At 35.1% G+C, this 27,215-nt stretch overlaps 4 protein-coding genes and 1 pseudogene across 9 annotated transcripts; 4 read left to right on the plus strand and 1 right to left on the minus strand.

Annotated features, from left to right (window-relative positions):
- Positions 1–4,428: 4,428 nt before the first annotated feature.
- Positions 4,429–5,705, minus strand: LOC114369919 (proteasome subunit beta type-2-B). The gene is made up of 3 exons (XM_028327201.1): positions 5,422–5,705; positions 5,221–5,344; positions 4,429–4,998 (listed from the first exon to the last, which is right to left on the minus strand). The coding sequence occupies exons 1-3, from the start codon at positions 5,577–5,579 to the stop codon at positions 4,666–4,668; spliced, it is 615 nt and encodes a 204-aa protein (XP_028183002.1). The 5' UTR covers positions 5,580–5,705; the 3' UTR covers positions 4,429–4,665.
- Positions 5,706–5,957: 252 nt separating this feature from the next.
- Positions 5,958–10,894, plus strand: LOC114369918 (PTI1-like tyrosine-protein kinase 3). 3 transcript variants are annotated; one of them, XM_028327199.1, is made up of 9 exons: positions 5,975–6,082; positions 6,319–6,346; positions 6,881–7,058; positions 8,268–8,521; positions 8,642–8,768; positions 8,850–9,123; positions 9,941–10,073; positions 10,177–10,263; positions 10,400–10,894. In XM_028327199.1, exons 3-9 carry the CDS (start codon positions 6,965–6,967, stop codon positions 10,520–10,522), a joined length of 1,092 nt encoding a protein of 363 aa, XP_028183000.1. In that variant the 5' UTR covers positions 5,975–6,082; positions 6,319–6,346; positions 6,881–6,964; the 3' UTR covers positions 10,523–10,894. The 3 variants fall into 3 exon arrangements, with proteins under 3 accessions (XP_028183001.1, XP_028183000.1, XP_028182999.1); XM_028327200.1 differs by lacking the exon at positions 6,319–6,346 and having other exon boundaries at positions 5,958–6,082; XM_028327198.1 differs by lacking the exon at positions 5,975–6,082 and having other exon boundaries at positions 6,104–6,346.
- A 793-nt stretch (positions 10,895–11,687) lies between these two features.
- On the plus strand, positions 11,688–14,523 carry LOC114369319 (gem-associated protein 2-like). Its single transcript, XM_028326530.1, has 4 exons — positions 11,688–12,162; positions 12,919–13,153; positions 13,393–13,570; positions 13,834–14,523. Exons 1-4 carry the CDS (start codon positions 11,763–11,765, stop codon positions 14,392–14,394), a joined length of 1,374 nt encoding a protein of 457 aa, XP_028182331.1. The 5' UTR covers positions 11,688–11,762; the 3' UTR covers positions 14,395–14,523.
- An 865-nt stretch (positions 14,524–15,388) lies between these two features.
- On the plus strand, positions 15,389–18,589 carry LOC114370799 (annotated as a pseudogene).
- A 1,111-nt stretch (positions 18,590–19,700) lies between these two features.
- LOC114372158 (CMP-sialic acid transporter 3-like) lies at positions 19,701–26,993 on the plus strand. Of its 4 annotated transcripts, XM_028329588.1 has the most exons (17): positions 19,701–19,928; positions 20,063–20,209; positions 20,474–20,680; positions 21,415–21,531; positions 21,911–21,967; positions 22,344–22,421; positions 23,070–23,114; positions 23,475–23,534; positions 23,702–23,824; positions 23,960–24,037; positions 24,537–24,606; positions 25,189–25,296; positions 25,449–25,582; positions 25,678–25,754; positions 26,083–26,128; positions 26,223–26,284; positions 26,524–26,993. In XM_028329588.1, exons 3-16 carry the CDS (start codon positions 20,513–20,515, stop codon positions 26,271–26,273), a joined length of 1,212 nt encoding a protein of 403 aa, XP_028185389.1. In that variant the 5' UTR covers positions 19,701–19,928; positions 20,063–20,209; positions 20,474–20,512; the 3' UTR covers positions 26,274–26,284; positions 26,524–26,993. The 4 variants fall into 4 exon arrangements, with proteins under 4 accessions (XP_028185389.1, XP_028185388.1, XP_028185390.1 ...); XM_028329587.1 differs by having other exon boundaries at positions 19,701–20,209; XM_028329589.1 differs by having other exon boundaries at positions 19,701–20,209; positions 26,687–26,993.
- Positions 26,994–27,215: the final 222 nt, after the last annotated feature.

Here is a 27,215-nt window from a genome sequence, read left to right on the forward strand (position 1 = left end):
TTTGTTTAAACTTATTAAAAAAGTTTTTTCTAAATAAAATAAGCAGTTGTGTTTTTTAATGTTTGCTTAAAGTACTTTTGCTTTTTAAAAAAAATGTTTTTTCAAGAAGCAAATTTTTATCTGCTTGAAAAACACTTTTCACAAATGTTTTTTTTTTCAAGTTTAAATAAACAAGCCCAATAATTCTTGAAGTATAGACATAAGCTAGGATTGAAGCCTTTACAAGTCCTTAATTTTTATTTATTTTTTATAGATTTTGTTCATTGTTCTAAAAATATATATTAATTTTGACTTTTTTGTTATAATATCTGTAATGTTATATTGCATCTATCACTCTTTGATAATGTGTACTATTATGTGTAATTCCCTTTATTCAAATATGGTAAATTAGACGTCTTTTATTCAAATAAATAGATAGAGAATAACAGCTAAGTTCGTGTCCTTTCAAAACGATGGGATATGTATTAGAGTAAACAAGCGAGAGAATCCATATTTTCAAACAGGCCGAATTCGATAAAGGATGCATGGTTGGATCTCTGTCTTGGATGAATTAATTATAAGGGTTTTAGTGTAGTAAATTATATATTAAAGTTAGCTATCAGAAACATGGTATCACTGAAAAAGCAACTTCCCCTCCCATTTTCTGACTTCTGTTTGTTTCTTAACTTCTGCTCCAATATTTGAGCTTCTGTTAGCTTCTTTTCTCCCCATGGCTCGCTTATCAGTCATTGACAATACTTATAGTCCCTGTTTCTTGCATCTAACTTACAATCCCAATTTAATTCTGGTTTCTCAACCTTTTAACCAGTGACAATTATAGTTCATGAAGTCATTAAAGGAAGCTTGCCTTGAATGCAAGAAAAAAATTCAGCTTTCTAGATCATTCCATTGCAAAACCCAATGGCACAAACAAATCCTTGAATGCAAGAACAAATTCAGCTCTCAAGATCAGTATCAACAACTCATTACTTTGTTGATGGCTCAAATGGTACAACTTACAAGCCATAAACTCTACTCCTGATGCTGATCATTCATCTGTTGGTATTTTTTTTCCCACCTTTTCTTCATTTTGTTTATGGCCATTCTTCTATATCCATTTTATATAATTCAACAACCCATACAGCTCCAAAACCAAAACAGCACAACACATCAATTGACTAGTCTAAAGACCCAACATAGACAACCTGATCAACCTTTTAGAATATCCACCAGACCCATAAAACCCCCAACTTACCTCCAGAATTCAGTGCAAATAATGCCTTAATTACCCTATAACTAACCATATTTCCTTTGATAATGTCACTCACATATAAGTCATTTGTGATGCAAGTCTCCAACATCTATGAACCTGTTTTCTATCACTAAACTGTTAAGTTTCCTGAATGGCAGGTACCAATGAAAGAAGAGTTATCAGCCATGGAGACAAAATAATACATGATATGTTGTTCCTTTACCTTAAGGCAAATACTCAATTGGTTGCAGATGGATCTATAAAGTAAACACCAAGGCAGATGGATCTATAAAATAAACACCAAGGCAGATTGCAGTGTAGAAAGGTTAAAAGCTAGATTAGTAGCTAAGGGGGTTCACTCAACAAGTTGGCATAAATTCAGACACCTTTTCACCAGCTGTAAAATTAACCATAGTAAGGGTTCTCTCGTCTTTGGCAGCAATAAAAGGCTAGCAATTAGTTCAACAAACATTAACCATGCTTTTTCTTGGTGATCTTTCTGAGAAAGTCGACATGGATCTTCCTCTCGAGTACAAGGTCTACATGGATCTTCCTCTCAAGCACTAGGTTGAGGTGGACAATATTGTTTGTAAGTTACACAAGTCCATCTATGAATTGAGTCTAAACAATGGTTTACCAAGTTTTCAACTGGTCTCCTTGGCCAAGACTTCACTCAATCTAAATCTACTTATTCCTTTTTCACATTAGGGTCAGGTCCCAATTATGCAGCTCTATTGATCTGTGGATGATATTATAATAGTTACCCTAAATCCTATTGCAATCAAGCAAGTGCAACATCTCTACAAAACCCTCAAAATCCTTGGCAACTTGAAGCACTTTCTCAACATTGAAGCACTTTCTCTAGCTTGGTGGAGCATTTGCTCTCATTTCATTTGTGCCTTACCCTCCTTGCATTTACTTTCCTAATTTACTGTTTCCACTGATAGCTAACACCTATCAATTACCTTACTCCAAGCAAAGAATATACTTGTCCTAAAGGAAATATCAAATATGTTGAGTGAGGATCGATGGACTGGAGGAGGGGAAGCACTAATGACAAAATATCCCAGGTTGTACCAAATATCCTGTCAACAACAAAAAGTCATTCAGCAAATGGGGAGCCAAACCATCAACAAATAACAGACTGCTGGATATGGAAACCAGAACCCAGTGGCCATTACTCTACAAGGAGTGCTTATCACCTGCTGCAAGAAGAAACAGCAGAGGAGACTTTGGATGAGGCATTAGTGGACCTATGGAAGCTAAAAATCCCAGCAAAAGCATCAATCTTTGCATGGCGAGACAGACTACCAACCAAAGCTAATCTGAGAAGGAGACAAATACAGATGAATGACACAATGTGTCCTTTCTGCAGAAGTAAGAAGGAGGAAGCTTCTCACTTGTTTTTTGATTGCCCAAAAACACAACCCTTATGGTGGGAATCCCTATCCTGGACTAAAACCATGGGAGCTTTTTCTGCAAACCCAAGGCAACACTTCATGCAGCAACCAATTGGCATAAATGGAGGGAAGCAGTACTCTAGATGGAAGTGCTGGTGGGTGGCCCTTACCTGGTCTATTTGGCAGCACAGAAATCGGACTGTTTTCCTAAATGAGCCATTCAATGGAAGCAAGCTGTTGGAGGATGCAGTGTTCTTAGTATGGTCATGGCTTAGAGAGTTGGAGAAAGATTTTGTAGAGCCCTATAATTACTGGTCTAGTAATCTACCAGTAGCTTTTTGTATCTAGGACGACAACGAAGGATTTTACACTGTAATAATAAATTAGGTCTGCAACTTGGATCCTAACACAATTGGATCCAGCAGCCTACCTAGAATTAACACTGTATCTTTAGTACCCCTGGTACTTTCATCTATTTATAATATATTATATTTTTGCAGATAAAAAAAAAAAAAAATGTATCATCAATGTTACAGGGATATGAGGATACTGGTTTCATTCATTGCAAACCAGCAATTCTGCCAATGGATCCTAATCTCAAGGTAAGTTCCCATGAAGGTGATCTACTACCAAATCCTTCACAAAATCATAGACTGATTAGAAGGTTGTTATATGTTGTCGTTTCTTGGCTAAACACTTGTTTTACTGTCAACATCATGGTTAATCCTAAAGTTCCTCATGTGCGAATGCAGTGCATCATTTACACTCAAAGGAGAACCCTGACCAAGGTCAGCTATTTTCCTCTTCATCCGCTCTGGCATCTTAAAGCTTATGCAGATGCTGATAGGAGAAATCGTCCAGATACCCACAGATTAACTACAGATTCATGCATTTTTTTTTGGGAATTCACTCATTACCTGGAAATCTAAGAAGCAACACAGTTACTAGATCCTCAGACAGGTAGAGCACCGAGTCCTTGCCTCCGCTACTAGTGAAGTCATTTGGTTAATAACCTTACTTAAAGACTCTGAAGGTAATGTAGGCAATACACTGGTTTTCTGTGACAACCAGGCAGATTTTGGCTTGAAATCTTTCATTTCATGAAAGGTCAGAGCATATAGAGGTGGATTATCATTGATACGAGAAAAGGTAGATGCTGGCCCCATTTTATGTTCAATCTGTGTATCAATTAGCATATTTACTAATCAAACCTCTCTCAGCTCTTCAAAGCATTCATATCCACAATGAGAGACAATGATATTTACTCCCCGTCTTGAAAGGGAGTTTTAGTGTCAGTTAGTTATCAGTTAAAAGTTATCAGATAGCTGAACTGCTGTAGAGAGTCAAATTCTTCTAGCAGTACTTCATGTGCTATATATACACTGTTTTACTGATCGATACAGGAATGGGCTTGTACAGTATTCACAAATTTATCAAATAATGATTGATAAAATTTGCCTCAAATAAATTCACTATGGTTGAGTTGGAGCATTGTTGGGTGTGACGCCCTTGCTTACTTTTAATTTACTTCGAAAATAAAGTGGGATTTTTTTACACATGCAAAATACATTTAATTAACATTATTTTGATGGATTATGTTATTAATATATACACAGACAATACCATTACCACTGACTTAGCTAGTAAATTTTTTCTCAAATGATTTCCCAACATGACCGCATCTTGATGCTTTTGTTTTTTGGTGGTAAAGTGGGGCAAAAAAGCCCAAAAACTGGAATCCCCGGGTGAATATAACACTTGAAAGATCACCCCATAACAGCAAAGAAACACAAGAGAGGACCCAGAATCCAGATTCATTAAAATCAAGCCTACTCCACACAATGTCATAAATTCATTTCTGGATTGAACTAGCCATCATGCATATTAATTCAAATGATAAACTGTCTTACTTTAGAGCATCTATAGACCATAATTTTCAGAGACATTACAAGACCAGTAAAAAAAACTATAACAAGACAAAAGCATGGGCAAATAGAAAGAAAGAAGTCCAACGAAAATTAGGGAAAGAGTTACTCAAGCTGAAGGAACAGGAGTATCCTTGACTGACTCACGCCATGCGTACTCTCTTGCACCATCCTTGTCCACGATTTTAATAACAAAGTTGGGCGGCGCAACAACAAGCCTGGATCTGATTTCCATAATGCACTTATCAACGAGATCAATTGCTTCTTCAACTGACATTCCACTATGGTAGTGTCTGTCCATCATTGAGAGTGAAAAATAGGAGCCATAACCAAAAGCCCCCTTTTCAAGCTTGTGAAGCGTTGCAATGTAGTCAATATAGTACAGTTCAGGGCCTGTCTCTTTGTCATAGCCAGCAAGAAGGATGTTCACAGAGTATGGGTTCTATAGAAAAAAGAAAATTAATGGTTGAGGCTTCAAATGAATCATTAACCAACTATTGTATGGTCTAAGGCACTGTTTGGATAATATGAATTGATCTCATAAAGCTAAATAGGAGAAGTAAGATGAATAAGAGCATAAATTGATTTTAGCTTCTTAATTTGTTTTCCTATAAGTGAGAGCCAAAGGACATGATATATGAGAGTTAGGGTTTAGAAGAGATACCTTGCGGAGAGCAGTGGCAAGTTCGCCACGTGTGAAATTGGCGGCGGCGGCGGTGGTGAGAGGGATGCCGTTACGGAACTGATACAAGGCGACGTTTTTCTGAATGTACTCAGTGAATTGAACCCTAAAAGAGAAAGGAAGGGGATAAGAGGATTGGAAGAGAGTGGGAGAGAAGAAACCCTAAGCCTAGATAGTAGATACCTGTCTCCGGGCTCGCCGCTAGCGGCGATGAGTTTGTGGGAATCGAGAAGCATGATCTTGTCCTCGTTGGACTTGTGGACGAGGATGCTGTGCACCGCCGATGAATCAGCCACCACGATCGCGAATCCATTACCCACCAATCCGAATACGCACTCCATCACTCTCTCTTCTTCTTCTCTATACCAAAGGTAAGGGTTATGCTAAGCCCAAGCGCCAGAGAAGCTTTATATGCGGAACCAAAACTGTCTATCAATTTTTATTTACCAGAAATATTTTATATATCTGCTTTGTCCCTTCAGCAAGTTACTACTACTACTACTACAATACTTCACCTCGCCTCCTAAAACAAAATTATACAGTAATATTTATTTTTTATCGATTGTTGATTTATGTTAAAATGTTAGTGGAATATTCGAATCTATAAATTATTTCTCTCTTTTTCCCTCAAGTATAAGTATATGATAAAATAATAGTAGAAAATATATTATTAATTATTTATTAGTTAAAAAAAAGCAATTTGGATTAGTGGAATAAAAGGGTTGCTTGTGTGGATGTCTCATCTCAAAAGCGGGCAATACACCACACCACACCTGGCTTTCTCTTTATCATTCGTTCCTTCCTTTCTTCGCATTGACAAACCCTAACATAGCATCATCCTAAGGTAATTTCTCTCTCCCCTTCTTTTCCCCTTTAATTCCGCTTCTCTTCATTGCCTAATTTTGGTTCCCCTTTCCCCTATTCCCCTCTTTCCCGTTTCCTCACTTTCTCTTTTCTCTTCATTTCCTTTGGGCCTCTTCGGGTGTTCTGCGTTTTTGCGAATCCGATTTGGCCTCAATTCCGCCATTCCTTTTTGGATTCGTCTTTTTTTTTCTTCTTCTTCTTTTTCATGGACCGCAGAGTCTATCACCATCGTCCTGCTCCTCCGGTAATAATTCATTTATTTCACTGCAATTTCTTCTTATGTGGTTTTCCTGCTTCAATCAATTTTATTTTAAACCTGTTGTCTTTTATAAGCCGTTATTAACAAATTAAACATGTCTAGTTCTGCAATTTCATTTCTTTGATTTATGATGTTTTTCAACGATATGTGATCAAGGTGATGGAAAAAAATATAGGGCGGGAATGTCGCAAGTCTTTTCTATCAGCTTATCTCGGGCATGGAGTTTTCATGCATTGCGCGTAATCAATGACCGTTATGATCTGATTCTCTGAAATTCACGCCATTAGCATCCGGATTTATTTGTCACTAATCGTTAATTTTTATGAAGTAATAATTGTGTTCTAAATCAAATAGCTGGCAATGAGCTCGTATTTATTACTTTTTAATTTAATGCTGAAAGTGGACCTATATTCCGGATATATGTTAAAAACATACCAGTTTGAAGAGTTTCTAAATTATATTGTTTTTCACGAATAACATCACATTTTGGATATTTATGCTTCTTGTGATGATTTGTAGGCACATGCTTCTCCCCCTGAATACTTTGTCCTCCAGGGGAACACAACTTATAAAGACGATCTATATTTAAGGAAGAGGACAGGGATGCGTCGGTGGCTTTGTTGCACATGTGAGGTGGAAGAGTCTTACCCATCAAATGAAAATGAGCACCTGAAAAGCCCAAGGAATTATGGAGATGGTGAGTTTCTTAATTTAATCCATTCTGTTGTTTTGTCCAGATATTGTTTACTAATTGAGAAAGAAATAAAAGTAAACTACAAAGGATACAAAAAAAAAAAAAAACCAGTTAATTTTAAGGCTTCTAAATTCTAATTTTTGTTTTCAGAAATGTCTTCAGTTTATTTCTCTAAGCCATTCACTTGAACATTTAGCCTCCATTTTATTTTTTATTCATATTTTCATTGTAATCAATAGTGCACTGTGGTGTCGCAAAGTATGGGTTGCTATGGGATTCAAATAGTGGAGTGTTTTTCAATAGCAGCCTTTGTGGCTGCAATTGGGGCTTTTCACCTACCGTTCTGCCATGGTATAGGCTGCAAAAACCCATTTTTATCACTAAAACGTTGTTGTTTAGGTTCTTTTTTTGAGTAAAATTGTGATATCTCCCTCATTTCCTAATAATTCTTTTATTTTAGAAACATAATTGATGCTTTTTTACGTCCATAATTGATGTTAAATCCTTCTCCCTAGACCATTCCACAAAAAGTTACTTCTGGTTTGACCTCTGTTCTGTCACACATCAGAAATCGTTATTTTTTTTCCTTATCCCTTTATTTAATTTTTTGACTTCTTCACTAATTTACTATGTTCTTATTGCTCCTAAATTGTGATTTATTATTTATCATAAATTTCTTTGATTTTGAGTAATACTCCGGCCTCAAATATAGAAAAAACTCTTCTCTTGGTCTGAAATATAAAGAAAATTTCAACTAACTTTACTTCATTTAATGCTACTATCTCTAAAATACCCTTCATTTAATTGAGGTTTTAGTTCCAATGACTCCTTTTAATTCCTGGTACCAAGTTTCTATGAAGGATAAGTTGGAGAAAAACTTAATTTTTAATTGAGATTGGTGCAATTAAATCTGATTAACTAACTTTCTTAGTTAGTGTGAACTAGATTTTTTTCTTCTTATATTTGAGATCGGAGGGAGTATTTATATACATTATTTAGTTTGTATTATAATATTTAAAATAGTGGTAATCCCGCTGTAGTATTTCAGAGCTAGCTGCTATGCGCTGATATTCAAGATTGATAATTATGGCTTTATTTGGATGCTTCAACAATCTCGACTTCACAATTTTACTGCTCTCATAGTTCACCATATAAGATCGCTGGTTCCTTCCTGGTAAAGATTACTCATGTTTCAATTATTATTTTCTTTAGGAAATCAAAAAGGCTCAAAGGTGTCAGCTCCTGTCAAGCCTGAAACACAAAAGGCACCTCCACCTATTGAAGCTCCAGCCTTATCTTTAGATGAGCTGAAGGAGAAGACAGACAACTTTGGTTCAAAGGCATTAATAGGTGAAGGATCGTATGGAAGGGTGTATTATGCAACCTTAAACAATGGAAAAGCAGTGGCTGTGAAAAAGCTTGATGTTTCATCTGAACCTGAATCAAATAATGAGTTTTTGACCCAGGCAAGCCTCTGCTGTCAACTAAACTAAACAAACTATTATAATTTATACACTGCAAGTATGATAGTTTCTTGATGGTTGTTGTCAGTTTTTGGTCGTCTCATGCATTGTTCTCTATTTCAGGTTTCCATGGTCTCAAGATTGAAGAATGGCAATTTTGTTGAGTTGCATGGTTACTGTGTTGAAGGAAATCTTCGTGTACTTGCATATGAGTTTGCTACTATGGGCTCTCTTCATGACATATTGCACGGTATGTAGCTTCTTCTTGTCCTATCTCGTATTTCATATCTATTAAGTTCTGTCAATGATTTTGGTTGTCTTTCCACTACAGGTAGAAAGGGAGTTCAAGGTGCTCAACCAGGACCAACTCTTGATTGGATACAGCGAGTTAGAATTGCAGTTGATGCTGCTCGGGGATTGGAATATTTACATGAGAAAGTTCAACCACCGATTATACACAGGGATATCAGATCAAGTAATGTGCTAATCTTTGAAGATTACAAGGCCAAGATAGCCGACTTTAACCTTTCTAATCAGGCCCCTGACATGGCTGCACGCCTTCATTCAACTCGTGTATTGGGAACTTTTGGGTATCATGCTCCAGAGTAAGCTTTGAGAACCTGCTAGTATTTAATTTTATATCTACATTTGCTTTCATATTTCCTTTGAGTTCATGTGCATGCTATCTTGTATTACAAGGATTTTTTTTTGTGTGTGTGTGTGTGTATGTGTGTGTGTGTTTTACACTTCTAGTGGTGCCTGTGTGTGTTCCTTTTACATACAGCTGCATTTCATGGTTTTTTGCTGAGGACTACCAAGTGGTTTTTGACCTTAAATTTGTTGATGATTTCTTTAGATGTTTTAATGGTTATGTTGTGTAACCTTGTTTCCCTTTCCAACTTCTTGGATTCAATGTATAAATTCAATTCACATGTGTAATCTTTCAATTTTTCTTAATGATGAAGCTGTAAGTCTTGATTGGTAAGTTATTGTCGTGGAGAGTGAATGAGAGGCTCCATAGTATCATTATAGTATCATTACTGGCTTTGGATGTGGTCCAGTTTTTGCTTAATTTCCTAGTACTCCCCACTGTTGGCTTAAAGTTACTGGAAGTTAAACTGCTGTTGGTTTTTATGATGAATATCCCAGCAATCTAGCTCAACATGTGGTTGAACAAAGTGTTTCGTCTATAGCTGTTATTGTTTTTATGGTTTGTGTCGATTAGGGATTATGCTGTGGTCCAGTTACCGAGGCTTGTGGATTCATCTGAAGCTTTAAGAAAACAATTAATGTCTTTGCCTGCTTAACTATGTTTTTCCATCTTTAAATTAATTTGTTTCTCATCTCATCCCTTTTGCCTCCTTTGAGATTTGATTTTGTTTTATTGATTCTTAGCTTCTTCTGTGTTGCCAAACTTTACAGATATGCAATGACTGGGCAGTTGACTCAAAAAAGTGATGTCTATAGTTTTGGTGTGGTTCTTCTTGAGCTTCTTACTGGCAGAAAACCTGTTGACCATACCATGCCTAGAGGACAGCAGAGTCTTGTCACATGGGTCAGTGTGCTGCTTAAACTCATACCTCATCGCTGCTGTTTTTCAATCATTTACCACTGGTTGTCAGCCATAGATATTTTGTTGATATTGATATTTTTTGTAGGCTACTCCAAGATTAAGTGAAGATAAAGTGAAACAGTGCGTTGACCCAAAACTGAAGGGAGAATACCCCCCTAAAGGGGTTGCTAAGGTATATATTTCTCTTTCTCACTCCTCTTAATTGCACAAGCACATGTGAAAAAGACTCTTGACTCTTGAATAAAGTTCTGGTGCTTGGATCTCCATCTTATGGTTGACATTAACAATGCTTATTGTTGGCCATACAGCTTGCAGCTGTTGCGGCGCTGTGCGTGCAGTATGAAGCTGAGTTTAGGCCAAATATGAGCATTGTTGTTAAAGCACTCCAACCACTTCTGAAGTCTCCCGCTCCTGCTGCTCCAGAAAGTTGAAGCAAATAAAATCGCTTAGATGTCTGCATCGTCTGCACAGTTCGATTCAGTTATCTCCAGATTTCATCAAATACTGCGGATATATCTATACATCTATATTTTTTTAAAATTTTTGTTTGAGATTGGATGTGTAGGATTGAATTGGCTTGTTTCTTGTTGTCATTGTTAAATTCCATGTATTTATTTCATCGCACTTGTAGTGCCGAGTCTGCTGACACCCATTGAGCCATAATGCAACAATAGGTTTGGGTTGTGTGGGTAAATGTTGTTTGTCACTTAACGTTAATGCCCTCCATATTCTTTATTTGTTTCTTGCTATCAAACTGAGCTGATACTTCCCCTGAAAGACCTACTATATTTGTTGGACCTTTACCTCTCCCTCTCTCTTTTGTGGTGTGTTTACAAGATTATAGTTATTGTTCTTGTAATTAATCCCCCCCATTTCGGTTCTTTAGTTGTGGAATAACAGGATTATGATTCGTGTTTTTGTGATTTTCGTATTCCCTTAAAAGTAGTTTCTGACTTAATTTGCATGCCACCAACCTGATGACTATCGTACAGAACGTGAATCCCCTCCGTTTACATTTTCATTTGGACTTTTAGTTGCATGTTACGCATGTATTTGCAGTTTTATATGGTATTATTTCTTAAATTAAATGTATAACGTTTAGTGTCATAGGGCACTTAGTTGAAGTTAATATATGAAGACTTATCAAATTTATTGATGTACAACGGACAATGTTGAAGAGCGACTTGAAAAGTCAATTAACTAGGAGTTCAAGGTCAAACAGGCTTTAAAATAGTATACTTTTTTCTTTGTAAAAAAAGAAATCTTTTGTTAATGGTTTTTTTCCTTCTAACTTTTTTTTATATATATATATATATACTAAACATAATAGCCTATCATCATCACTGTCATCTCATTTTCCAGAAAATGCGATAGGATGCAGGACTCAACCTACATTTGCTCTGCACTTTTTTTTTTACGGCTTTTGTACAATATATTAATATTAATTCAAATACTATTTTTTAAATTGCCAATAATTAAACTGTTTAATATAAATCTAAAATGTAATTAATGTATTTAAAGATAAAATATAATTATAGTATGATTTATTATTATAATTGTTAAGTACAAATAAAAATTGAATCTAATGATAAATTTGAAAATCTCTTGTTGGGATATAAGTGTAGAGCAAGTGCGCCCCAACCCTGCAAAACGAAAGAGTTTAGTGTAGCGATGGCTGATGTTTCAGATTCACGAGAACACCCCGTTCTTGGTTCAGCGCAATTGTTGGTGGAGCTGGAATCTGCGCTGGGCGGTGAGAAAACGGTGACGGCGCAGGCTTCTTCTTCTTCCTTAGGCTTGGGGATTGAGGTTATCGACGAAACGGCGTTGCTAGACTCCGTTGCGAAGAAGAACGGAGGAACCAAGAACAATCACCAGAAGTCTCAGCCCTCAAATAAGATTGGGAACAGAAAGTACTCGCGTAAGGAGTTGGAGGGTCTGAGATTCCTGAACATGACCCGACAGCGCAAGTTCTGGAAAGCAATTCACGCTGCCTTTCAAAGCACCGTGGCCATCGAGTATGACACTTTAGCCTCCACTCCCCTGCCGCCCCATAACAAACCAATCCTCAGTAAGTCTTTCTTTCTTCACCAAGAAATCGAATCTTTCTGTTACTGCAACTCTTGTTCTTTTTTATGGTGTTTCTTTGCTTGTACCTACCTTCATCACTTTACATCCATCGTTGTAAAATGCTTTTCTCTGCAAAGTAATAAATGTTTCTTTCTGGAGAAGCTGTCTAAATCTTTATTGCTCTGATTTTTCTACTTTTTTTTTAGTCCGATTGTCCCCCAGTTGCTAGGTCATATTGTGTCAATTTGATTTTTTCAATTTCTGTGATGGACAGGTGTGGCTGCTACTGACGGAAGATGGAGATATATGAATGTCTTTGTCCATTGAAGAATGAGCAAAAGGGACCTGGAACATGTCTAATATGCAACATTAGTTGACCATGTTCTGATTGTTGTAATTAGGCACTGACTTCAGTTGCATGGTTACTAGTGTAAAATCATTGTTTAGGAAAAGCCTTGTACAGTAGGCTTCATTGTAGATTTGAAAGATTACTTTGGTCATTCAAATAATGACGATGCTTTGTTTTTTAGTTCATCTTTTACTTTGCATGCTGAGAATTACATTGTTGTTTTTTCAATAATCAATAAGAACTTCAATTTCTTGTCTACATTGTGGTTCAATGAAAAGGACATGCTTTACCAGATCACTCTTGCTTTTACAATTACAGATACTAAATTATATATTTATTTCCTCTTCAAGCCTTAAATCATTAGCAAATTGACATTGCTGGTGCTGAAAGTTTTGCAATTGCTTTCAGGTGCAGTGTGTTGTGAAAATAGGGATAGTGAAAAAGGGACTCCTGTTGACCCTTCTTGTAGTCATAATCTTGTGAGTGAGGATGGGTGCTCAGTTGCAAAAGAGTGCAGTGAAGAATATGATGGTAGTGACGATGATTATGCTAGCATCCAGAGGCCTGCCTTTATGGTTGATGGAGAACCTAATTTTGATTCTGGTCCACCAGAAGATGGATGGGAATATCTTAGGCGTGTCAGGTATTATCATAACTGTCAGCAGCTGATTGCTGGTGCTATAATGAATTTATGCTTTGAAATTTTCTTTCTTCCTGATAATTTCTTTGCTGTTCTGCTCTCCCTATATTGTTAGTGAGTTAGTTACAGCTCCTATATCTTGGGTCTGTTAGTTAAATGATGGCAAGCAGGAAAATCTATACTGCTATTACCCAATAAGAGAAATAACTAGGTTCTTAAACCATATTTTGTTTCTTGAATAGGTGGGAGGCACATCAAATTCCGAAAGTGAAGGTAGCAAAACTTGATAGAGGTAAACTTAACAAGGAACAAAGTGCATACATGCCCCAGATTCCTGATATTGCCAATTGTCCAGAGTATCTGCTGCCATTGAAAGAGTGGGAGGATGTGTTTCTTGCTGAGTTTTCTGCACTGAGAAGGGTATGTTCTTCAAGAATCCATTTCTGTATGCCTTTTTTTTTTTCATCATTCATTTTTTGACCAAAAATACTCTCTTCATCCAAGAGTTTAAGAATTGTGCAATTCCTGTCCTACTTTACGCACACCACTTACTTACCTACACTTACACATCTTGGACCCATTTATAAGATCTTAACTGCAACTGGACATATATAGAATCATTTAAGTTTGTTTATATCATACTGCTATTCTCATTGTTTTGTTTTCCCAATTTCTGATTTCAGAATTTCTCATGCCTTGATGGTTCAAGTGCCATACATTCTGAAAATCTTCATGTTCATTCCTCACAACTAGTTGGGAACAATTGTGGAGAATTTTCTAGTGCTATGAGCAGAGATGTGTTACTTAATAATCATTTGAGAATTGGGAAGACAAATGATCAACCATCTAACTCGACTGCTGAAAATAACGATAGAACATTGTCTCCAGAGAATCCTGAAGCAAAAAGTTCAGCCGATCAAACTTGCAGCAGCAGCTCCCCCACTCTGCCATTGCTTTCTGTAATCTTAGCAATGGACTCTGTAGCCCGGGTATCAAGTTTGTTGAAACGAATTAGGTTGCTAGAGGCTGCAGGCACTATGACAAGGAATGATTGCATGTGGCTTTTTGCTCTCTGTGCAACAGTTGATGCTCCACTAGATGCTGACACTTGTGCTTCTCTCAGGAGTCTGCTAAGGAAGTGTGCCAGCATACGTGCCGGAAAGGCTGGATTGGATGAGGAGGTTGTAATGTTGAATATGTTGGCTACAATTTCGGGGAGGTATTTTGGACAATCTGAAAACTGAATTGAATTCCCAGTTTGTAACTTTGTTATGTTTTGGTAACTGGTATGGAGCCAATGACGTGTATGCTATCGTAATAACTTATTTGTTTAGCTGATAACATGGAGTTTCTTTAATATGTTCTTTTTTTTATTCTGCTTCTACTTCTATGTTCTTTTGGAGTGCGAAGATATATAATATTGGCATGCCAAAAAAGAAATTGATTATATTCCTCTATGTCTTTATAATTCTTAAGCTCAATTATACTTTTATTAAGGAGAAAAAATATAATAGTGTATGGAACGTTAAAGTTATGAGAGAGATGCGTGACAAAGAAATTATAATTTTAATGAAATGGGAGAAATTAAAGAAGTTTTTGTACGTAAATTCTTTTTAATAGGGCGATCTATTGCTCTTAAATGCAAGTAAAGGTTTATGTTGAATTCTAATGACAAACACTCTTTAGTCTTTACCACAGTTTTTGTCTTAATTTCTAATAAAAGTAAAAGAATTGCTTGTATTCTTTCTCTATAATGTGTAAGCGACAGAGAAAAAGAATGAAGCGCTAGTTAAATAAAGAGAAGTTAACGGATAGGCAGAGCTGAAAAGGTCGTTGGGCTTGGGCCTGAGGCTGGGCTTGAGGCTAGGCCTAAGGTAAGAAGTAACATTCATGATTTAACATTTTCTTCAAGAGTACTCGGTAAGGCTCATACAGATTACAGATTTCTTTTTAATAATTTACGAATTAATGATCCATGAGGACTTTTTCATAAAATTTCTTATGTACATGTAAATTTATATAATGAGTTTATATAATAAATTTTGTAACAATTAATTTTATATATATATAATTTTTTATTAAACTTATGATTTTTATTTAAAATTATATATGTAAGATCAAAATTAATTATAATAAAACAAAAAATAAAAATATAGTTAATGTAATAAATATTATAAAAAACTATAACTAAATTAGCTTTGAGGAAGGTAAGTAGTAACATTTATGGGATGAGACAGATAAGTGGTAGGAGAGTGGAAGCTGTTTTCTTGTGTGTTAAGAAATGACAAATTAAATCAAGTCCATATGTTCTCTGTCAACACTCTTCCCTCCCAATTCTCTCCGCCTTTCCCATGCCGTCGCCATTGCCGCCTCACCGTCGTGTGCTCCCCCTTCCGCCGCCGCAGTCGCAGCCGAAGATGCGATAACAAACTCTCCCTCCCCACCTCCACCTCCTCCTCATTCGAACCGAAGCTGGAAGCCGTTATAGACCTGACTCTCCTAACCGCTTTCCAATCTAAACTTGGGCGGTTCCTATCTTCCGGCAGAGACGCTTACCACAAACGCAGGCTCGTCGTTTCGTGCCGCCCTTCCACCTTGCATTTCCTCGGAACTTCAGCGGCTTTGACCTTCCTAGCCGTTTCTGTTTTCACGGTTTTGGCTCAATTGATTTCTAGGTTTTCGTCTTGGCGTCGCAACGCTTCTAGCTATATGCCTGTTTTGGTGCGGAGGGACCGAAGCCTCGGTGGAAAAGAGGTGGTTGTTGCGTGGGGTCAGAGAAGCGACACCAATCCATTATCTCCGCCAAGAATAAGGTGATTCGGTTCCAAAGGATATTTCCCAGATGGTGGCCAACTGTTATCAATTCCAACGCTTCTGTTTTTGACGCCGATGAACAGGAGGAATACAAGACGGAGGCTTATAGAGTGGTTCGAGGTTTGTTTTTTCTTTTCTTTTCTATTCAATGAAACAAGGTTGTTTGTTTGTATACTTATATTGACACAAAATATAATTATGCTTGAGCTTCGTATTAGCAATGCGGGGGAAGGGGTTCATAACTATATTCTATTTCCTATTCATTAAAATGCATTGTTTAATGGTAATTTGTTAACAACAACCATGATATGATGTGTTTCATTAACTATCACGGTTGTTCCTAGTGGTTCCAGTCTCTGGATAAATAATGATTCTATTCATATGCTTTTTTGTAGGTATAGATACGTGTTTAATAATTTCTATAGTGTTTTGCCATCATTTTTTTCAAGTTGCAACTCACCCACTTGATTTCCAGCAATTACCAACAGTAGATTGGGCGGAAATGACAACATGGAGAGTGATATAATTCGAGTCAGTTCTTTCCCTCCCTTTTTTTCTCTCTCCCCTGGTGATTTACTTAATTATCAAATCATATATAGCAGTTATTTTTATTTTGGGGAAATTAGTTTGTATATTAGGTTAAGCTTGATATATGCTTTTCCTTTGAGACTTGAGTAGTGCCTTTGAGAAGAAAACATCATAGTTTTATAGTAAACTCGGCAGCAACTACTACTTAAAAATTAAATTACTATGTGATACAGAACCTGTGTGAATTTTAACATTCCCTTCATTATTCCTAATTCCTATATAAAAGATGTCTTTTCAATTAATATTAACTAGCATAATGAAGCATGGTACTAAATAAAGTTCTCCAGTGGATGACATAGAACCGGTTATTAACCATTAAAAAATAATTAAGAGGTCATTTTTGAGACCCAATTTAAAGGAATATAAAGATGTGGGATAACTTGTGGGGCCCTTTTCAAGTTCTTAATGAGTTCTATCATTTGAGTGAAAAGTTGCTAAACTTAAAATTGATGTGGCATGGTAGGACCCATAAAAAATGAGTTAAGAACCCATCCTATGGTGTTCACTATTGGAGGATGCTCTTATTCTTGTTATAGTTATAGTTATTCCTCTTTCCTCACTTAGGCATAAGGCTTGGTTGTAGTCATCTCTTTATAGTTATTCTTTCTTAAAACTGGAGATGACCTCTTTACAGTGACTACAATTAGCATTTGTATGTATTCTATTTAGAATTTAGATATTAGATATTTTCATCTTGTTTTTGGTTTTGCAAAACGTAATTTGACTGGTAATTCTTAATATTTGCATGAATGAAGAATGCAAAATTTGTAGGGAGAATTTAAGATAGGACACAGTACCAACTAACATTATTTTATTAGAAGAAAAGGGAAAGTAAGAATAGGGTAAAAAATCACCAAGGAGAGTGAACAAAATAACATTGGGTGAAAAGAAAGTAAGAAGTGCAGCAAAGCTTCCCAATATCTATGCATGTCCGAAATTACTCCATTGAAACAAGTATTGGCAGTACACCAAAGACATGCCATAAATAGTAAATACAACCCTAGAACAGGCTATGTCCTCTCTTGAAATGCTGATTAGGATGATTAGGTAGATGGAAGGAATTTTCTTCTAACCTTGTCTGTTGCAGCATATCATTTATCATGTATTAATATGCTACTTTTTACTAGCACTTACTATGGGTATTTCTATGCAGCCTGAAATGGAGATGGTTAGCCGGGGCCTAGAAAAACACTTGAAACCGGAACAAAGAGAACAACTTATGTTTCTCTTTGGTAAAGTTTGTGGCGAGGACAGTCACAGGATTGCAAGAGAAGCCCTTGGGTTGGTAAGAACATGTTAACCCTATTTTGCAGATCTTGCACAAATAATTACTCGCGTAGAATTTAATTGTAATATAATTGCATCTTAAACTACCAGAGTTGTTAACTTGTTGTTATGGTAGTGCAACTGGGAGAAGTCTTTCTGAAAGAACATTCCCCACATTGAATAATATGAAGGTTTTTCATTCTCAAATAGTATATTGTATTCTTGGCATTCTTGTGTGTCTTTCTTTTTTAATTATTTTCGAAGTTAGTGCTTTTGTTCTTACTTTTATAGTGGACTGTTGATTTTGCACTGAATTACATTCCGCTTGTGTATGATGGTGATGAGCTAGTGATATGGATATATAACTATGCAAATATTCAAAAGCAAAATGCAAAAGCAATGCTATTCAGCTGTAGTGTTTGTTGAAATTAAGTGCTGTCTTCCTCAGTTTTCATGTTAGTTGTCTTGTGCTGTTTCTTGATTAGGTTTGTTGAATTATGGATATTAGAGGTAATTATCTTTATTCTTTCCTCCTTTGGTGTTTACATTTTGCTTACTCATATGATCTGTTTCTCCTTTTTTGTGTGCAGATGCATTCTCAAAATGGTTTCTCTGACCAACTTGAAGACAACATCGCTCCGTGAAAATTAGTCTCTGCCTCAGCATCGTTCGCCAAAAAAACTGACTGAAGATGCATTCTTTTAGAGTATATATACCTGTTTAATTGTTTAGATTATATCTGTTTATTCAATAATATTTAGATTTTAGATATTTTCTTTTAGTAATGTATATTATTTTCAATGTTAAAAGACGATTCTTTTATTGTTAACAATGTTAGTTTTTTTAATAATTTTAATGTAGTAGAAAATCGTCATTTGACTTGGCCATAAAGTTGATCACTACCTCACTCTATACAGCTTTAATAAATTAACAAATAAACCTGACAGGTTGGCACCGGGCACCAGGATGATCCTTGTATTAGAATTTGGATTTGGATTACACAATATAAATCAAATTAATCTAAATTGTTCGGTTGAATTTGGATAGATTTTGACAAATAATCACAATTGTTAATGAACAAAATCTAATATCCAATAATGAAAACAATAACATACGACTTTTAAAAAAAAATCCTAAATGTTAATATTAATACAATTGCTTGTTGCTAACAAAATCACAATATTGAAATCAATTGAAAACATAATTTACTAAAACAAATACACTGTCATATTAGACTCTTTAATAATATTACAAGTCAATAGACTAATGTTATTATTATGTCAGCAGTATAATAATATAATTGATACATAATATATTCATTAATATTTTCTTATAAAACAATTAATGTTTTTTAACTTTTGTAGTTGTGGTCAAAATCTTACTTAATGAACAGAATCTATTTTGTAACTAACTGTAATAAAGCTCCTTTGCTGTAATCAGATTTTAATATGCAATCGGAACATGTCAAATTATATGAAGTAATTTTCACACTATTTATTAAAATAGTAATTTCTAAAAGGAAAAAAAAAAAAAAAGAAACTTAAGAAAGTGTCGGCATTTACAAGGAGAATATAATACAAAGGTATGTACTACTAACATTTTGTTACAGGACAATTAATAGTTTTTAACTTTTGTTATTGTGGCAAAAATCTGACTTAATCAACAGAATTGATTTTGTAACCTAATTGTAATAAAGTTGCCTTGCTGCAATCCGATGTTAACAGGTAAAGTCTTGGAGCATATCTAAATGTAAAATAGTAAATTTCACATTATCAACTGAAATTAGTAATGTTTAAAAGGAAAGTGTCGGCATTTAGAGAAGATCAGAAGAACAAGAATATTCTGGTAAGATTTGCTTTCCATAAGTCTATTATTCTTGAAGACCTAAGCTTATTGAATAAATATACAGCACACAGCACAAGCCTGAAAGTTGAAGCGAAAGAAACGTCTAACCCGAACGGTGTAATAATATGGAGAGGGGGTAATTCCACCCAACAGAAGCAGCGACACTGACACACCAAACTACAAATCTGAAATCCCCCTTTGACTCCTCTCACTTTGAGACGCGTCATTCCCAACTTTCCTCCCAAACACCCTTTTATTTTTTTTTGTGAGTGATTTCAAAGCAAACAAATAAAAAACCATTTAACGCTCTCTCTTATTATTCCAATTTCCAAATCACAAAACAAAAATTCTCTCTCTCTCTCTCTGAATTTATACTCCAATTTCCATTTCCATCGATAGGAAGAAGGAACATAGCTGACTGAATTCGGAATCTGAATCGTACTCGCCTTGTCTTTGTTATTCGCACTCCTCGCACTTCGAATCCGTTGCTGGCAGCTGCAGATCAAACCTTGTTTCACCTGAATGCTCCTTCTGGACTCGATTTAGGTTTGTCTTTGCTTCCTCAAATCCGAATTCCACGCTTTACGTTCTCTCATGTTGTGTCGGTGAAGCCTTAATTTCGTATTTGGGTTTCCTTCTTTGCTAGATCTCACTTCTACGCAATCCTATTTTGTTTGATTTCGCAGTTCTTCTTTCGTTACCTTAGGGATCTCTGTTGTCTTAGGCTGTTTTGGTAGAGCAAGATCTGTCATTATTTTATTATTTTGAGATTATGTGGAGAGGGTTTTTCTAATGTTGATTCCGTTGCAGATCGAGTTCTTCGTACCCTGATAGTGTGGGAGGATATATATGAAAAACGGGGTGATGGAATGCAGTGTTTGCCATTCCAAATTGGTTTCCCCCTCCTCCAAGACTATATCAAGGGCTTATGATCGCCATAAAAGTAGGATATCGTCCAAGCAACGTGCTCTCAATGTCTTTTTGGTCGTTGGTGATTGTGTTCTAGTTGGCTTCCAGGTGATTATCATCTCTAAATTCAATATTAATGGAAATGTCAGTTAATAGCTATGAATCTCTGACCACTAGACATGATACAGACATCCTGCACATTTGTGATGTGTTTGAGGCTTCAGAGTCTGAGCTACTTTTTTTGTATATTAGTGTGTGTACTGCTGAGTGACAGACAGTACTTTGTTTCCCTCCATGTGGGAAACGAAATTTCTCTTGCATCCACTTGTTTATTGATTTGGAATTATCTTTTGTTTTCCTTGGTTTAATGATTTGGAAAACTAATTAATTGGGTTGGGCAATCTAGAAGTGTATATTTTTTTGTGCATTTGACAAGGATGGTTTTCCTTAGTCAAAGTATTATCTTGCATGTTAATCTATTGCCGTGTCCTTTCTTGCATTATGTCTAGTTGGCAAAACGAATTTGCAAATTTATTATAGGGTGCAAGACTCAAAAGCTTTAGGAGAGGATTGAGCTGAAAGAAATTGGCTCCTGCTTTGGCATTGTGAATAGTAACTTAGGGATGTAATGATGATTGTGATGTGAAGCATGTTATAGTCCTTAAAACAATTGCGTCATTTGCATATTTCATTTCTTTGACTTGCAGTTCTACTTTTCAAAACTAACAGATCTAATAGTCTGATATAAATTAGAGAGTTCACTGCTGTTAATTTGCTAACTCATGCAACCTCTATGCTTGTTGTTTAGTGACTGACATATGTTATTTTTTTTTAATTGGCAGCCTATCCTTGTCTATATGTCCAAGGTGGATGGGAAATTCAATTTTAGCCCAATTAGTGTTAATTTTTTGACTGAGATTACAAAGGTTTTCTTTGCTATTGTTATGCTTCTTCTCCAGGTTAAGATCACTTTCCCTTTGTCTATTTTCAAGTATTTTCTGTCTTTTCAATTACTTGTAATTAAAGCATGTATCAAGTGAAAAGTAGATTATGGAGGAGGGAATGGCACATATATGATATATTGAAGTAAATCATTAGTAAATTGTGATTTTACTAGGAGTTACTGTTTTTTCTATTGTGACAGGACATCCCTACTTTTCTGTGGTTAAGGGTCATAGAATATTAGAATTTATAACCTAAACACACGAGTGGAAAGAATGATTTTTTGGTTTGTAATGACCATTTTCTGAGTTACTTTAGTGGATGTCAGAGTATGGTTCTGTCATTTATCTTTTTGAGTAAACAGCAACTGAATCAAACGGTTGGTTGATTGTGCAGGCTAGGCATCAAAAAGTTGGGGAGAAGCCTCTTCTCTCAATTTCTACATTCATGCAGGTATAGATTTCTGAGAACCATATATTTTTCAGATTTAGAACATTTCTTCAGTGTTTGTCATTTACTAGGTCTAGGGCTCCTTGCTTCCTGGGGTTGAACTGGATTACTCAGTTCCCATTGTATAAGCATGTTTTGTAAAAAATAATAAAGAATCATCAACTACTATACTACTTTAGGGCATAGAGTGCATTTTGTAGCACAGTGTTTATTTGTACTTTTCTAACAGTGAATATGGAATTTGGGATAGCATTTTGTTAAGTCTTTTTGCATTTTTTCTTTATATGTCACCAAATTTAAACAATTTCAAAATTCTAGATGGTAGCTTTTCCTGATAGTTTTGATATTTATTTTGTATCTGGTATTTTGTCCCTTGTAGGCTGCTCGTAACAATGTCCTTCTGGCAGTTCCTGCACTTCTGTATGCCATAAACAACTATCTGAAGTTTATTATGCAGGTATGTAGAAGTAACCCCTAAACAATGCATAAGGATTGAGGCTACAATGCTAGTCATTAGAGATTTAACTTTTCTGGTTAATATGTACGTGTTAAGTTCAATAATTGGTAACTTTGTTTTTAATTCATGGGTTTTTGCCCAAAGTGGATAAATGTTGGTAGTGTGTATTTGTAGATTTACTTTTCCAAATCAGAAAGGCAGAAACCTAAAGCTATTGTAAAAGCATGATGGTTTGCTCGTTGCTTGCCTGAATACTAGGATTACTGATTGTTTAGCAGTCTTGTTTTGTTTATTATCTCGTTTACCTTAATTATAAATATATATGCTGCTGCTTTGTATTATGATAAATATCTATCTTCTAATCAGATCTAATGTAATTCATAGTTCTTCTCTCTTTTCTTCATTTTCCATCTAAGTGTTCATATTATAGTCAGCTGGTGTCTTAAAATGAATGGCCACTGCTTAGCCATGCATTTGTTTGTATCATGTTTGATATTCCATCGAGAGTATAGAATCATTTTCATTAGTTTAAAAGAGAATTGAATCAGGTGATGAAAATTCATATAACTTAATTATGATTGTTCAGTCACATTTTAAGAAATTGTTGGACCTAAGGGAACTTACGTGTTGATTTCACATTTCATGCAGCTGTATTTTAATCCTGCTACTGTAAAGATGTTAAGCAATTTGAAGGTAATTTCTAGTTCACTGTTCTGTATGATTCAATATCAGTATTATTGCCTGCTCTTAGTAATAGCTTGCCTATTGCATATGTTATATCCCTTGGGATGGCTGCTGGAAACCTCTCAAGTAAACCTACTACTTGTGTCTCACTTTACTAGTTTTGGTCCATTGTTCTTGACTGAGTTTTCTTTTCTATTTATTTCTGGAAATTCTCATATATTCTTCCCTCTGTTACTTTTTGACTTTTTATTCTTTTCCATTATTTTTCTGACACTTATTCCTTGAAGCAACTAGAAATATTCTTCTCTTGATAGTTTGCTTAAGTTGAACTAGTTTGTAATGACATACTCTTGACGTTGCATGTTTCAGGTTTTAGTAATAGCACTTTTGTTAAAGGTGATTATGAAGCGCCGGTTTTCCATCATTCAGGTTAGTGTGCTAAGCTCTGTCTTGTCTATAGGGATAAGAAAGGTGCCTTATGGCCATTATGTGGTTCTTTTCTGTTGAACCTTGGCAAGTTGTAACCCTTATATAAATCCCAATTGCTTCTCCTCCTTATATTTTGCTGGAAAATTGATTTATTCTTTTTGCTACAGTGGGAAGCTCTTGCTCTACTGCTTATTGGTATAAGTGTTAATCAGCTAAGATCTTTACCGGAAGGAACTACTGCTTTGGGTCTTCCTGTCACAATGGGTGCATATGCCTATACATTGATCTTTGTAAGTGATGTTTGTTATTTATTCTTTTGATATATTATTACTCTGCTATGATTTTAAAAAAAATCGGTTCTCCACTTTTATTTATTTGATTTCCTTTTTATTTCTTGAATTTTTAACCTGGAAATTATTTTGCAGGTCACTGTTCCATCATTGGCCTCTGTTTATAATGAGTATGCTTTGAAGAGCCAATATGATACAAGCATTTATCTGCAGGTGATGCATGGGGAATTGCTAAACTTTTCATTATTGGACTACATCTTTATTAAGTGCTGAAAATATGAGTTCAAAATTGTGTTTCTGATAGGAAGGAGAATTATGATTTCCTTCTAAAGCTGTACTGTCTAGAGTGTTGCATAATTGTAGTTCTTCCTTTTCATGTTTTTGACCAACAATTAGTTATTGTCCAGTCTTTGAACACTTGTGCATACACACATTCTTAGAATTGAAATGTAATTTTACAGTTTATATAATCTTGGTCACTGAGGCCTGCGGCTTTACATCACAGGTTGGGGATTGGCTGGGAATTGGGTAGATGTCTTAGAAAAGCAACTAACAATGATGCTCAATTTCTAACTCCAATCATCTTTATGACAATAGATAAACAAAATAAAATAAATGGGTAGTTTCAAGAACCACAGTTTAGGGATGCTAGGATTCTTAAACTAATTTTCTATCACCTAGAAATATTAATTCTCTATTTATTGATTTACAGAACTTATTCTTATATGGATATGGAGCTATATTCAATTTTCTTGGGATACTTGGGACTGTTGTTGTCAAAGGTGAGAATTAAATCTCTAATTTCTGGATAGTTGTGTGGACATTTTAAACATGGTACTAAGCTATTGAAAAAAAAAAAAACTCAAACAAATTGCATGTGTTGTTTGATTTATTTATTTATTTTTAAATTAAAGCAAAAGACCCGATTATTTTTCCCTAAAAGCTAAAATATTAACTTCAATGTTAAATCTCTTTCATTTTGAGCCAGCTGCAATTCTAGTGTTCGAACCATGTACATAAACCAGATGACACTTAATTAACCTCAATCAATTTTTTAATTCAAAATTGATCTTCACAAATGAACATGTGATGGAGTAGGCAAGCAATGAGCAGTTCTGTGCTTTAAAATATTGTATTCATGTGTTCCTGTAATAAATCATCATGTTTTTCCAATAGTCATTTTTATACACATGCCATGACAGTTCCATATTCCATTATTAAGTAGAATCAGTGATGGCTTAATTCTGTTTGTTGATTCAATCTCTATTGATAGAGAAAAAATCAAATGCTTTTTACCTGGGCTTATAATGTGTTTTCTGATGCTCAAACTAGCTGATTTTTTTCTGCTGTTTTAAATTTTCCAGGGCCTAGCAGCTTTGATATCCTACAAGGTCATTCAAAAGCCACAATGCTTTTGATAGCAAACAATGCTGCCCAAGGGATTTTATCCTCTTTCTTCTTCAAATATGCAGGTCAATATTCAAATATATTTTTTTATTCTTTATATTGCATTTATTAGAAGCTTAAACAAGATGTTGGCATAATATAATTTATCTTAAATTATGTTTTGTAGATTGACATGCTATCTGTCCCTTCTCCCAATAACCTATTTAATGTGTTGCAGATACAATTTTGAAGAAGTACTCATCAACAGTAGCAACAATCTTCACCGGTATAGCATCTGCTGTACTATTTGGACATACTTTAACAATGAACTTCGTTATTGGCATTTCTATTGTGTTTATCTCAATGCACCAAGTAAGTTGAATTTAGCAGATTCTGGTTGGTAACTATGATGATTTTTTTTTAAAAATCTTTTTGTATGACACTATTCATGCATGCTTTATTTTCAGTTCTTTTCGCCACTTTCAAAAGTTAAAGATGAACAAAATGGTGTGCTGGAACTGCATGATGTTCATGACAAACAAAGGTACTTGCTAATTTCTTTACTGATCTAAAAAAATTTCCCTTTTGTTAGCTGAGTCATTTATATGGGTTTTACTTTATTTTGGGTTCCGGAGAACTCTATTATTCATATGTTTTCTCTTTTTCATGCTCTTTGTATATTTGATTCCTTGACCAACCACCAGCTCATTCCATGGAACAACATGGAAAAATAATTCATTTCCTTATTTGGAAGTTCCTGAAAATTGGACATGTCTTGTTATTTTTTTTATGGCAACATGACAAGAAAGTTTTTGAAAGAAAACATGTTTCTTTCTTCCTTTGCAATAACAAATGGCTTCTGTTCATTCCAGGTCAAAGGAATCCTTTATAAATATGGCAGCTGGAGCAAATGAGGAGGTGCGGATCTGTTATCTCATTGTTCTGTAATTGAGAGTTTTTTCATACTTTCAACTAATCCTCAAGGTTTTGTTGTTAATATGCATTTTTCCAGGCCACTCATCGAGTTGGACATGATGAGAGACAGCCACTTCTTCCCTCCTAGATTGGTCTACTGTATGTTTTCTTTCCATTTTTATTGTTGATCTCTTGAAATTTTGGCTAATTATTTTATTGACCCTGCTGAATGATTTTTGCTTGTGTCGTGTATTATTTTTAACTTAAATAATATTTAAAGCCCAAGGTTAATGCCTTTGTGTTAGTGCAAATAAAATATCCCACTTTCTAAAGGTTTACGAGTCTGACCATTTTTATGCTATAAACAATCCAATCATTTTGTGTGTATATCATTGCAGGATTTTTAAAAAATATATATATATTTTTGGTGATATTGCTGGTAGCATTTGACCACACCACACAGTTTAAAGTAAAAAAAAAAAAAAAAAAAAAAAAGTAATTTCTGCCTTTCTGGGATAGCTTTCTTCTGATGGGTTCTCTCTCTCTACTTGGTTCATGAAGAAAGGCATGAAACTTGACTTCGGGAACTGGTGAACAAGCCATGACTTTCAGTTGCTGAAGATTTTGATAGAGCTTAGAGAATGGCTTCGCAAGAGCTTTTGGCATATCAATGTGGATTTTACTTGTACTACATTTTTTTTTTATCTTGGACATTTTATTTCTCTTTTTTAATTTTGTTTCATGGTATATTTACCTCATCCTGGTCTAGAACTATTGTGTTATTATTTACATTTATTACATGATTTTGTCATTTCGTCATTATGAAATTATACAGGTAAATAAAGAAATTGAGTTCCCTTGTAGAAAATTATATTTGCGTGCATATAAAGCAATAGGAAATGATATTTACATATGTTGTTTTGTGTCAGCTGTTGAATATTTTTTTTTTATATCATCTCTACACAGAGAAACATAATTTTGGAAACTGAAATCACTCGTCTATATAAATTGAACTAACCCCTTTCAGCTTGCATTTTAAAAAAAAAAAAAAAATCCTCCAATTTTTTTAATGTTTCAAATTAATCGAGTG

The sequence above is a fragment of the Glycine soja genome, chromosome 10, assembly GCF_004193775.1.
Source record: "Glycine soja cultivar W05 chromosome 10, ASM419377v2, whole genome shotgun sequence".
Classification (NCBI taxonomy): Eukaryota; Viridiplantae; Streptophyta; class Magnoliopsida; order Fabales; family Fabaceae; genus Glycine; species Glycine soja.

Coding starts and splice junctions, on each gene's coding strand:
- LOC114369319 (XM_028326530.1), top strand. CDS start 11,763: ATGGCTGATGTTTCAGATTCACGAGAACACCCCGTTCTTGGTTCAGCG. Junction 12,163..12,918: donor CCATAACAAACCAATCCTCA/GTAAGTCTTTCT, acceptor AATTGCTTTCAG/GTGCAGTGTGTTGTGAAAAT. Junction 13,154..13,392: donor GAATATCTTAGGCGTGTCAG/GTATTATCATAA, acceptor TTTCTTGAATAG/GTGGGAGGCACATCAAATTC.
- LOC114369919 (XM_028327201.1), bottom strand. CDS start 5,579: ATGGAGTGCGTATTCGGATTGGTGGGTAATGGATTCGCGATCGTGGTG. Junction 5,345..5,421: donor AGCGGCGAGCCCGGAGACAG/GTATCTACTATC, acceptor TTTCTCTTTTAG/GGTTCAATTCACTGAGTACA. Junction 4,999..5,220: donor TTGCCACTGCTCTCCGCAAG/GTATCTCTTCTA, acceptor TTTTTTCTATAG/AACCCATACTCTGTGAACAT.
- LOC114369918 (XM_028327198.1), top strand. CDS start 6,308: ATGGACCGCAGAGTCTATCACCATCGTCCTGCTCCTCCG. Junction 8,769..8,849: donor TCTTCATGACATATTGCACG/GTATGTAGCTTC, acceptor TTTCCACTACAG/GTAGAAAGGGAGTTCAAGGT. Junction 9,124..9,940: donor TTTGGGTATCATGCTCCAGA/GTAAGCTTTGAG, acceptor CAAACTTTACAG/ATATGCAATGACTGGGCAGT.
- LOC114372158 (XM_028329587.1), top strand. CDS start 20,513: ATGAAAAACGGGGTGATGGAATGCAGTGTTTGCCATTCCAAATTGGTT. Junction 21,968..22,343: donor CAATTTCTACATTCATGCAG/GTATAGATTTCT, acceptor TGTCCCTTGTAG/GCTGCTCGTAACAATGTCCT. Junction 23,535..23,701: donor GCCGGTTTTCCATCATTCAG/GTTAGTGTGCTA, acceptor TTTTTGCTACAG/TGGGAAGCTCTTGCTCTACT.